Genomic DNA, 13285 nt, shown 5'->3' with positions numbered 1-13285 from the left:
GCTAGCTCCAGTGCTTTACATAAGAGCCCGCTTTATGTAATGTTTCAGAACTCGGTGTGTTGGATTATGTGCACACGGTAATTGCTCTGCTTTTTTTTCAGATCCAAGAAATGTTCCGCACTCAGGAAAGGATAGAGCAAGGTCGTTTCAACATAGCGGTCACTGCTTGATCTGCATCCAAACAACAAGTGCCAATTGTTATCACTTTGGCTCTGTTCCAAAACCTAGAGAGCTGCCTATGTATGCTGTACTTTAAGGCATTATTGGCACATTCTTGTTCCAAAGCTCTTCTTAGCTAAATTCTAAATCGGAATTATATGCTACCAATTTGAATTGAATTTGAATCAAAAGTGACAATAAAGACATTGATATAATTTTCTATATTCATCATAGAATCCTGTAAAAATGTATTACTGTTTCCACAAAAATATTAAGCAGCACAACTGTTTTTAACACAAATAATATTAAGTGTGATATTTGTTTGAACATATTGGAAAATTGCTTTTGAAGGATCATGTGACACTGATAATAGCTTTTAACAAAATTAAAAATATTTTAGAAAATAGTATTTCCCAAATACAGTTTTTACTGTATTTATTTACTGTAAATAAATGCAGTTTTGGTGAGCATAATACATTTTTAAAAACATTAATTACAAAATTTTACCAACCCCAAACTTTTGAACTGTAATATTTCTTCCAATTTATTAAGAACTATATTAAAGATATGAATATTATATTATATTATATGTTAGGACAATATTTGGCTGAGATACAACTATTTGAAAATCTAGAATCTGAGGGTGCAAAAAAAAATCTAAATATTGAGAAAATCGCCTTTTAAAGTTGTTCAAATGAAGTTCTTAGCAATGCATATTACTAATCAAAAATTAAGTTTTGATATATTTACGGTAGTAAATTTACTACATATATTCATGGAACATGATCTTTACTTTTTTGGCATAAAAGAAAAATCTATAATTTTGACCCATACATATTGTTGGCTATTGCTACAAATACACCGTGCAACCTATGATTTTGTGGTCACGGTCACATATATGTGTGTGTGCTGCTGTCTCTGTGTGCTTTAGATTTTTTATGAAGAGCTGCTGCCTATCTTGGGTCTTCCAAACTGGCATAGAAAGCAGCTGCCTAGTATGCCAATGTATGCATTGAATAAGCTTACAAGGTTTTGAAACAGAGCCTGTATTTCTTTTAGTTTTGAAAAGTTTTCCAAATAGTTGTACTTTATCTCTGATCTATTTTCTGATTCGGCTACAATAAGTCCTTTATGACTCACCGCAAAAATATTGAGAACAAGAACAAAGAGACATATGTCTCTACGTCTACCTACCACGCTTTGGAAGATTTGAAAAATAAACTTAAACTTGGAGAGAGAGAAAAAATGCAAAAGAGCTGTAGTTCCAGCCTAGAGGTTCAGGTTAGTGTCAGCGGGTGTAATGTCACTGTACGGGGGAACATTAGACTGTTCTGGCTGCTTTGAGTCCTCCGGGAGAGAAAAAAAGCACAAGCAGAGAGTGACATTCATATAAAGCAGCGAAGTATTCCCTCAGAGGCCTGTTAGAGAGTGGGTGGAGAGTACAGGCATCCGACATCAAGTGCTTTTAGGGCCTCCCGCAGCATGTAATGCCATGACAAGGGCGTAAGGGTTGTGGGCAATCCAGGGGTCACGTCCTATCACATTACAGCACTCGGGACACGAGCAGTCACTGCGGCATTAGAAGGGAGCCTGACCCTGTGTAACTCATCTGACATAGAAACTAGAGCGCTTGCCTGCAGCGAAGGGCCTTATATCAAACCCAAACACGCATATAGGTTAAGAGAAAAAATAGACAGGAAGGAGTTAAAAATATATAAATAAAAAATGTAAAATGTATATAAGATTTGTAAAGTAAAATAATAATAATTACTACTACTACTACTAATAATAATAATAATAATTATTATTATTATTACTATAACATGCTTTTAAACCCTCAAGCTTTATTTTGGTGAGATGAAGGAAGGCATTTGTAGTTATAGTTGACTATTTTTAATATGTTTCTTATTCCAAATCTAAAAAAAAAAAATCTGTTAAATCTCAAAAGTACATGGTGCATGTAGTCTATAGAGCTGTAAAATGTGTAAAAATACTTTCAAAATGTTAGTGCTGTCAAATCTGCTGAAAATATTTCTTAAATATGTACATGTATGTGTGTATTTATATACAGGTACATCTAAAAAAAAATTGAATATGGTGAAAAAGTAAATGTTTTCTTGTAACTTATTTCAAAAAGTGAAACTTTCATATATTTTAGATTCATTACATGTAAAGTAAAACATTTCAAAAGTGTTTTGTTTTAATTTTGATGATTAGAGCTTACAGCTCATGAAAGTCCAAAATCAGTCTCTCAAAATATTAGAATATTTACATTTGAGTTTCAATTAATGACCATCCCAACAGTATAAATTCCTGGTATCTCTTGTTCTTTGAAACCACAATAATGGGGAAGACTGCTGACTTGGCAATGATCCAGAAGACTAACATTGACATCCTCCACAAAGAGGGTAAGTCACAGAGGGTCATTACTGAAAGGTGTGGCTGTTTACAGAGTGCTGTATCAAAGCATATTAAATGCAAAGTTGACTGGAAGGAAGAATTTGGGTAGGAAAAGGTGCACAAGCAACAGGGATGACCTCAAGCTTGAGAATACTGTCAAGCAAAGCTGATTCAAACACTTGGGAGAGCTTCACAAGGAGTGGACTGAAGCTGGAGTCACCACGCTCAGACGTCTTCAGGAAAAGGACTACCAAGCCACTTCTGAAACAGAAACATTGTCAGAAGCATCTTACCTGGGCTGTGGAGAAAAAGAACTGGACTGTTGCTCAGTGGTCCAAAGTCCTCTTTTCAGATGAAAGTCAATTATGCATTTCATTTGGAAATCAAGGTCTGGAGTCTGGAGGAAGACTGGAGAGGCACAGAATCCAAGCTGCTTGAAGTCCAGTGTGAAGTTTCCACAGTCAGTGATGATTTGGGCTTCCATGTCATCTGCTGGTGTTAGTCCACTGTGTTTTCTGAAGTCCACAGTCAACGCAGCCATCTACCAGGAAATTTTAGAGCACTTCATGCTTCCTTCTGCTGACAAGCTTTATGGAGATGCTGATTTCATTTTCCAGCAGGACTTGGCACCTGCTCATACTGCCAAAGGTACCAAAAGCTGGTTCATTGACCATGGTGTTACTGTGCTTGATTGTCCAGCAAACTCGCCTGACCTGAACCCCATAGAGAATCTATGGGGTATTGTCAAGAGCAAGATGAGAGACAATAGACCCAACAATGCAGATGACCTGAAGGCCACTATCAAAGCAGCCTGGGCTTCCATTAAACCAGAGCAGTGCCACAGGCTGATTGCCTCCATGCCACGCCGCATTGATGCAGTAATTCATGCAAAAGGAGGCCAAGCCAAGTATTGAGTGCATAGAAATGAACATACTTTTCAGAAGCCTGACATTTCTGTTTAAAATATACTTTTTTTTTTATTGATCTTATATAATATTCAAATTTTCTGAGACACTGAATTTTGGGTTTTATCTGTAAGCCATAATCATCAACATTTCAAGAAATAAAGGCTTGAAATATTTCACTCTGTGTGATGAATCTATATAATATATGGGTTTCACTTTCTGAAATGTGACAAAAAATATCGACCTTTTTCACTATATTCTAATTTTTTTAGATGTACCTGTGTACATACACAGCACAAACACACATATTATGTAAATGCAGTCTTTTATTTTGGATGTGATTTAATCGATTTGCCAGCACTAAAAATATATTCTTATTTGAAAAGTGTTGAAATAATAAATAATAATAATAAATATTGTTATTTATTATTATTGTTGTTGTTGTTATGCATTCACTCAAGTCTAATTAAACCCTCAAGCTTTTATTATTATTATTTTTTTTAATCCATTAAACCTCAGAAGTACATATATGTAGACTATAGACTTTAAAAATGTAAAAAAAAAAAAAAAAACATTTTAAATTAAAATTAGTTATTCTTATTTGTGAAGTGTTAAAATAACTTATTATTTTTATATTCATCCCTCAAGTCCAATTAAACCTTCAAGCTTTTATTTTGGTCAACTGGTGTAACACATTTGAGTTTCTGCTTATAAATGACTATTTTTAATAAGTATTGTAATACATATTAAAAAGATCCATAAAATCTTGGAAGAATGTGCATATAGACTATATGTTTCATTACATCTCATCCGTTTGTGGTTTGTTAATCGCACTAGGCCATAAAATCAATTTTCTTTTCAAATTTAATTTCTTTATTGACATACACACCCCTCTTGCTTTTTCGCCCAAGTCATCTGACACAGAAACTAGAGTGCTTGCCTTGCAGCAAATGGCCTTATATCAAACCCTAACCCGAAATACTGGACAAAAATAGACAGGAAGGAGTTGAAAAATTTGCCAGTGCACAATACAACATGCTGAGCCCTTCACCACTAACTGCCAGATTTGCTCTTTCCTTGTTTCTTTCTCTCTCTCTCATATTCCCAGAGAAAAGCGCAGAGCCGCTGGCTGCTCTCAAAGTCCCTGCCTCCCCGCAAGCCTTTGTGCCAGCTCCCGCTGCACCCGCAGTGGCATTAGTGCCCAGCCCTTGCAAGACGGCACCAGCGCATGCCAGCCCACCCACTGAGCCGACAGGACACGCGGCGGCCCTGAAGAACACCTCCAAGCCAGCAGCGCTACCAGCAGCCCCGTCAGAGCCCAGTGTGGAGTCCGAGGAGGAGAAAGCCAAGAAGCTCCTGTACTGTTCGCTGTGCAAAGTGGCTGTCAACTCCCTCTCACAGCTGGAGGCGCACAACACAGGTGTGGCCAACATCTGCCTCTGCACCGCACTGTCTTTCCCACGGCGTAATGCGTTCTTCTTTATCATAAATGTTTCATAGAGTGATCCTCCGAGGCTTGGGAGTGTGGAAATGTACTTGCAGTTAAGACATAAATCAAACCCAGCGTAGCGATGTGAGGCTCATCATTGATAATGTATGAAGAACTGGAAAATGTAGATGGGGTTCCCACGGTCATGGAAAACCTGGAGATATTGTGGAATTTTAAAAAGGCGATTTCTAAGCCTGGAAAAGTCATGGAAACTAATCAAATATTAAAAAGTCATGGACATTTATGTAGTCGGTATGCATTTCTTCTAGTTATGCTCAGCTTTAAAATATTTAATCTGCAAGAAATTGCCTTAGAAACATTCTCCAGACACACTGGGAGGAATATGTTCAGAGGTGTGGGCTGCAGGCAGACTAGTATTAATATATTACTTTTATTCACGCTTTTGATGACATTCACTATATGTCTTGATATTTGTATATTTAAAAGCCTTTTTTCAATCAGAAGAGCTAGTATTTTTAATCAAACATCCATTTTTTGGCAAGTTGACTTTTAAAAAGGCACGTCAAATACAATACATATGTAGTTGTTTTTTTTTCACTGTGAACATTAAGAAGCATTCTGGAAGAATTATATACATGACACTAATAAACAGCAATCATTGAAAAACATTGAATCAGTCACACAAAAGTCTGAAATTGAAACATACACTAAAAGTTCAAAAGTTTGGGATCAATATTTGTTGTTTTTGAAAGAGTTTCTTCTGCTCAACAACATTGCATGTATTTGACCAAAAATACAGAAAAACAGCAATATTATGACATTTTATTTCAATTTTAAATAGCTGTTTTCTATTTGAATATATGAATTTTCAGCATCATTACTCCAGTCTGCAGTGTCACATGATTCTTTAGAAATCATTTTAATATGCTAATTTGGTGCTCAAGAAGCATTTATTATTATTTTCCATTTTGAAAACAGTTCCTGCTTAATATATATATATATATATTTTTTTTTTTTTTTTTTGTTTTTTTTTTTTTTACTATAATTTCAGTATTCAAAAGTACTGCATTCATTTAAAAATGGAATACATTTGAATTATTTTGTAATATTATAAATGATAAATTTATAAAATGAGTAAATGACTATTTCTTATTTTATTTTATTTTATTTTTCCCAAAATCAAATCTCCCAGACCCCTCAAACGTTTGAACAGTTGTGTAATTTTAAACAGATTCACTTTAACACAGTTTGAACTGATTCATGGAAATGAATTAAACTTAGCGACACTAATGCTTTTGTTGCATCTGAACTGTCATTTGGAGACTCGGCATCTCTTAATATTCTCATACTCGCAAAGAAGGAACACATAATTAGTCTAATGAGTCTTTAGTAAACACAGTGGCCAAATAAAATGCAAATTAAACCATAATATTGATATTATACCCAAAACAAAATTACTATGTACTTTTCCATTCCACAACCTTGTTAAAGCTGTAAAAATAAGCACGTCAGCGAGTAAACGCAAGCTCTCGGCTGACATAATTCAAATATCCAGTGTTACAAATCCACTTCTAACAGCCAAAGCCTTACAGTTTGCATTGAATAAACAGATTTGTTTCTGTGAAGGCCGAGAAAACATCCTACTTTGTCTGTTTCATCAGGTTCAAAGCACAAAACCATGCTGGAGGCGCGAACTGGAGCGGGTCCCATTAAAGCATACCCCAGACCCGGGTCCAAACTCAAAGTTCAGGCCACACAACTGAACAAAGGCTCAGGCTTACAGAACAAGACGTTTCATTGTGAAATCTGTGATGTTCACGTCAACTCCGAAATCCAGCTTAAGCAGGTATTCACTTAAGTTTGCATGCGTCTTTGGTTGCATTTGTCATGATCATTATTTATGCAGTTGACAACAAACGTAACGCGTACAGCGATTAATAATGAAAGCACTATAAATAGTAATGTGATTCTGTGGCTTGATCGTACCAAATTTGCAAACTGTACTTCCTGTTATGCAGTTTAGGCTTTGAAAATCCAGTTCAGTTTTAAGTTTGATCACAAATGTGTTTCAGGTGCTTTACAATGGTAATGAATTCTGTTTTCTTCACAGCATATCTCCAGTAGGCGGCACAAGGACAAAGTGGCAGGCAAACCCACCAAACCCAAATACAGCCCTTACAACAAGCAGCAGCGGAGCTCCGGCTCTCTGGCAGTAATGCATTATTTATGCTCTTCATAATCAAGCGCTTTCATCAAGTGTTACTCGCATCTCAAGTGTCAGGGCTGTGTGGAGTTTGTTACGCACTTTCTAGGCTGACAAATGCCTCTTTGGGATGCTAATGTTTCACAAGGGTTTAATGCTAGCTTGTCATTTTTTCAAATTATATGCAAAATATGTTTGAAACAACTAACTGGTTGTAGAACAGTTGGCCCTTCGCTAAGCTCCGCCTACCTTGCTTACTGTTGCTAGCTTCAGAATGTCACATATGAATGAATTTCTCTGTTTGCCATATTTGTGAATTATTTATATAAATCATATTTGAAACTATCCATAGACTTGCACTAGAAAAGACTTTGTAATATTTTAATACTTTACACATGACAACAACAATTGTTGTTTTTATCAGCAAAGTATTAAAATATGTAAAATTATGATGATTATTAATAGTAATAATTATAATAATATTAATGAAAATATTTTGTATTAAAATGTTAATTATAACACTAATATCAAAAATAACAATAATTCATATTTGCAGAGTATTGAACTATTAATAATGATGATGAATAACAGTAAAGTATTAAAATATTTACTATTATACTTCTATTACTAAAATACTATTTATTAAAGTAATGTTATCAATAATTGCAATTGTTATTGTTTATTATTATTATTATTATTATAGTCAATAAAAATTATTGTTTATAGTTATAATATTTATGATGATAATGATTATTATTATTATCAGTAATTACTTTTATTATTATTGCTGCTGCTGTTGTTTCTATCAGCAAAGTATTAAGCCTGGTAAACCTATGATGATTATTAATAGTCATAATTATAATAACATTAATAAAAAATATTTTGTAAAGTATTAAAATGTTAATTATAACACTAATATCAATAATAACAATAATTCATATTTGTTGAGTATTGAACTATTAATAATAATGATGATGATGATTAGCAGTAAACAAAAATATTTCTATTATATATTTCTAATATTAAAAATATTTTTTTATACTTCTATTACTAAAATACTATTTATTAACATAATAGTAATAATGTTATTAATAATTGCTATTTTTGTTGTTGTTATTATAGTAAATAAAAATAATTGTATATATAGTTATAATATTTATGATGATGATTATTATTATTATATTGTCTAATTATATTATTATCAGTAAACTATTAAAATATGTATAAACAATAATAATTATTATTATTATTACAGCAACAATAATAAAATAATTACTATTTGTAATCTATTAAACTAATGTTATTATTATTTGCACAAATCTGTAATATATATTATAAAATAGAATCACTCGGTCTCAGTATTTAATTACACCTCAGGCTTTTGTGGTTTATTATCCGCACTAGGCCATAAAATCTATTTCCTTTCGATTAATTGTGCAGCCCTAATTTTGTTATTGACATAGACACTGTTCTTCCTCCTCCTCCAAAGTGATTGAGTGATTTTTCTCTTTCCTCCAGGCCAAACTCGCCCTGCAGAACGACTTGGTGAAGCCCATTTCACCGGCTTTCCTCCCCACACCCTTCTGCCCCACCACAGTCACGTCCATCTCCCTCCACCCTCGCCCCAACACCTCCATCTTTCAGACAGCCTCGCTTCCGCACTCCTTTCTCCGCGCCGCTCCGGGACCGATCCGACCCACCACGGGCTCCATCTTGTTTGCACCTTACTGAGCGAGCGGCCACATCGGAGCGGACGTTTCTCGAACTATGCCACGCTACGGCTGTATGCTTGAAACAATGGTGTATTTATTAAAACTTTATCCTCAACTGTCCTCACGTCACAAAACACAGGAAGGATGAGGGCTTTTGCATTTGAAACACTAAAAATAAACAAGAAAATAGTGTTGAACTGCTTCCTGAAAGACTTGAATTATCATGGTCTTCCTTTTCAACTCAACCAACCAACCAATCAACTCCAGACAAGCACATGTCTTGAAACACTGTCAGAGACAATCCCAAATCTTACCGTAGGACAGTACGTGTTCAGTCAACGGCTTGATGTTGTCAGGGAGCCTGTGATGCAGTTTTTGGCCTGTGTGCTGTCTTGTATCGTGTAGTCTATAAGCTCAATCACCAGTACTTCAGTGGCGCCCACTCTTTCCCTTTCAACACAGCATTTCTCTTCTCCACATGTGTTCGGGTTCCTCTTTTCGCCATAAAAGTAGATTCAACCTTGTTTTCATCACGAAACAAACTCTCTTTTGTGTATTAGGAACACCGTGGGCCTTTCATCTACTGTTCTGCAGCTCTCTGATGATGCAATAATGTACAGATCGTTAAATATTGATATTCTCCATAGTGTATTTAATGTTTACCTAAAAGGTTGCAATACTAGTTGTATTTTATGAGCTGAAGGAGGCACTAAGAGAACTAGGTTCGATATTTGGTACATTATTTTTAGAGATCAAGAGAAAACAATTTCCATTCACTGAGAATACTTTATTTGGCTGTGGAATTTCATCGTCCATAGTATAAATATATGTATGTTTGAGAGTCTGTACATAACAATACTACATTTTCAATAAAATAATATATTTCAATGATTTCTTCATGAATTTATACTGTATATTACTTTTCAGGAATCGTAACTGGTCATTATTAAATGTTTAGTGAACTGATGAATCATCTTCATATTTATTTCCAGATGCTTTTTTAATTATGTTGTTTCTACTGTAATGTTTTCATTGAGTTCATTTATTTGTGCAGGAGATTTGTTTGATGAATTTTATTAAAACCAGTTCAGTGTTGTGTAATTTGATTATTAAATTTAATGTGTTTCCCCCCATAGTCCTTAGTCTTTTCATGTGTATTCATCTCCTTGATGAATGACTCATTCTAATCTTGTTTGCTAATATAAATAACAAGATCATATCTCAGTTTCCTGTTTTTTGCACAACATGATTAATGGAAATGATGTAGTCAATTCACCATATTCTTGATTTAATATATATATATATATATATATATATATATATATGTATACACACATACAGTGTATATATATATATATACAGTGTGTATGTGTGTGTGTGTGTGTGTATATATACATATACATGTGTATATATTCATACAATTATATGCATTTATGTATTTTTCATGTCAAGGATGTAATCATTCAATGTGGGCTTCAAAAGTCTGATACCAATAGAGAAAATGTTTTGCTTTTCATTAATTTTTCAAAAAAAAAATTCATTGCAAGTTATTTTAACATAACTTGCAATACTTATATAACTTATTCTAACAGTATGAACTTCACACTGTCTTAGTATTAGCTCCAATGATCAATGTTACACATTTACTTACTTCATTAGCAACCTGGTATTAGTGTCTCTTAAATATTTATTTTTCATTTTGTATCAAATCATTACTATTTGGATTTCAATGTATTAATTGTATTATTGATTGTTGTGACTTCAGTTATTTAATTTTTAAGCCTTTATTTCCCAATCAAAGTGGTTTCAGACTTCTGCCCCCCATTGTACATATATATTGTGATAATATTTGTATAGCACAGTCACTATTTATTTGTTTGACATTTTGATTGACTCACTATTTCTCCCATATTGTGAATTCATTTGTCATGATAATTTGCCTGTGATTATGTATGCAATGACAACTGCAATAAGACAGATGAGCTTGCCTGGCCAATGATTGCTGATATAATGGGACTGCGCTTCACCTCTGCGTTTCATTAGGATTGTGATAGTAATACTGGCTGACAGATGTCCAGCTCTCAGTGAGAGCAGCTTAGAAACACACAATCCTTTCTGACATACTCCCTTCAGACACTCAGAAGAGCCAATCAAAACCACAGGCCGGATTCTGATTCACCGGGTACTGAACACCCCCATTGATCTGTACCAATGTCACCCTTGGCATTAATAAAATGATGCTGCTACATTCCATGTACAGTACTTTTAGAGAGGTAAGTCAAAGGTTAGGCTATATTTCAGGATGGCTAAAAGAAAACCAGTCTCAGTTGACCAGGGAAAAAAAAAACGGTGCTCACGAATCATTTCAAAATACATTCCTCTGTTTTTAACATTCTGTATACTTCATTATTTTCTGTTGTAGGCATATCTTTTATGAGTTTGATGCTTCAGCAACTGTAGTCACCTGTAGCTGTCAAATTTAGCATCTCAGAGCTGAGTATTGTTGAGTATGGAACTATGAAGTCGTTTTGATGAAAAATAAAACTAAAATCAGTTCTGAAGAGCCAGAATATTGCTCATATAGTATGATATACAGGAAGAGCAAAAACACCTCAGTTTTATTCCAAAAGTGCAATTGGTGCAGTTGCTGATGTTTTTATGGCCAAAAAGATGATATTCTGATAGCTTTCAAAAGAGATCTTTATAACAGTATAGCGGACTACTTACATAAAATGCATATAAATATCAGTTTTATATCTCCCAATAATGTTTTAGTAAGATGATATTTAAATGTTTAGTTTTATGATCAAAGCTTTGTAGTTTTAATTGTGGATACATAATGCAATACAATAAAATGGTGACCGAGTGATGTACAATTAAACCTTTCTCTAAAGCATCATATTTGATACATTTAAACAAGATTTTAAAGTGACAAATGTAAGGATAGTGAAGTAAACCAGTTGCGTCGGTCCATCTTGAAATATTATTAAAAATATACTTTATCCTTATCCTTTTTATAGTTGTCTTCATTGAAAACAGAAAAAAGTATAAACTGTCAATCAGACGACAGATTGTGTTCAAGAGTTTTTCTGCAAGGTTTTGATCGTGTTGATCAGCAATTTTTCCTTCAGTTAAAAGATTCAATTTAAGTATTTGACACAAACACAGGCTGAAAACAAATATTCCCACATAAAAGCCCTGAAAATCAATTCTAGAGTATAAATATTGTAATACAAAGTTTGTCAGTAATGTATTTGGGTTGTGTAACTTCGGTGCCCCAAGAAAGTGCACAAATTAATCCCAACAGCAAAGGAGAGTCATTTAGAGAAGAATGGGCTGTGTGTGGAGCGGGTGATTGGTAGGCACCCGTCTCATCAATTCTACAATAGCTTTTTTGTCTTTTTTTTTGTATGTTTTTCATATTTTTCTATCCTACAGGCAGGAAGGTAGTGCGGCTGCTGATGCAAAAAGAAGGTTTTCTGAAAGGATTGAAGATTTTCCAGACGTTTCATCCACACAAGCATTCATCTACAGTACAGGTCTACATCCAAAAACATATCTGCTTGTTAGATAACGACATGTTAAACAGAATGTACATGATGTTCTCCATTGACTCATACAGCGCTTTTGATGCAGCAGCCAGATCATTTTAAGTGCCCCAATTATTCATGCCATTTTCTCATTTTCAAAGTAGTCACAGAGCGTTTTGCATCAAAGTCTTTGGGTCCAGGTTGAGCTGTAACAAAATAGTGAGTCATTTTAGTAAACCAGATTATGAAAGTGTAGGATAGATTATGTTCGATCCCTGCATAGCTACACACATCGCTCTTGCGTCTATGTATAGATTCTGTAATCAGCGTAAAAAAAGAACAGAAATTATTGTCAGAGGATATCGCTGGCTACAGCGGCCCGGTCACTCCAGCCTTATCCGAAAATACATAAAGAACTGCTGGCAGTGAACTAATGTAATATAATATATGACCACTAATGCTGGCCGATTGTAAATCCTTTTGAGTGACAGTGGGAGTCTATTTGAGCAGCTAGTGTATGTTCAGCTCATGCTTTGGTCTCTTGTGTTTGAACTGGACTGAGACTCGAGTATAAATCAGCTGTAGAGATCTTTACATGGAGCCAACATTGTGCCTTGGAGACTGAATCTGCGAACAAGTGCAGTTTTGTCACTCAGCTCAAATGAAAGGGCAGCTAATCCTCACTGTTAGCTCAGCATTTCAATAAGAACTGAAATCATTTGTCTTCAATGGGATCTGGCGAGAGAAGAATTACTCGCCATCTCCTGTGGCCCTCTTTGACGGAGAATGTTATTACTCAGTGGTTGATCTTAGATTCTTAGATCAGGAGGTAATTTATTGCTTTTAAATATAATTTTTTGTATCAAATGTTTCTTTTAAAAATCCTTTAAGATGCAAAAATTGACCAAAATGAGTCCATTACTGAC

The 13285-nt window shown here is 34.5% G+C and overlaps 1 protein-coding gene across 1 annotated transcript in view; it reads left to right on the top strand.

Moving 5' to 3' along the window:
- Window positions 1-9963, top strand: part of LOC306876953 (zinc finger protein 385B-like) — a 143593-nt gene extending 133630 nt beyond the window's left edge. Inside the window, exons 6-9 of the mRNA XM_079428423.1 lie at window positions 4573-4884; window positions 6576-6760; window positions 7025-7126; window positions 8636-9963. Coding sequence (XP_079284549.1) covers window positions 4573-4884; window positions 6576-6760; window positions 7025-7126; window positions 8636-8848 — 812 coding nt within the window. The 3' untranslated portion in view covers window positions 8849-9963. The remainder of the gene's footprint in view (window positions 1-4572; window positions 4885-6575; window positions 6761-7024; window positions 7127-8635) is intronic.
- Window positions 9964-13285: the final 3322 nt, after the last annotated feature.

This window comes from Barbus barbus (assembly GCF_936440315.1).
Source record: "Barbus barbus genome assembly, chromosome: 11".
Classification (NCBI taxonomy): Eukaryota; Metazoa; Chordata; class Actinopteri; order Cypriniformes; family Cyprinidae; genus Barbus; species Barbus barbus.
The sequence above is the reverse complement of the archived record's forward strand: the minus strand, read 5'-3'. Positions and strand labels throughout refer to the sequence as shown.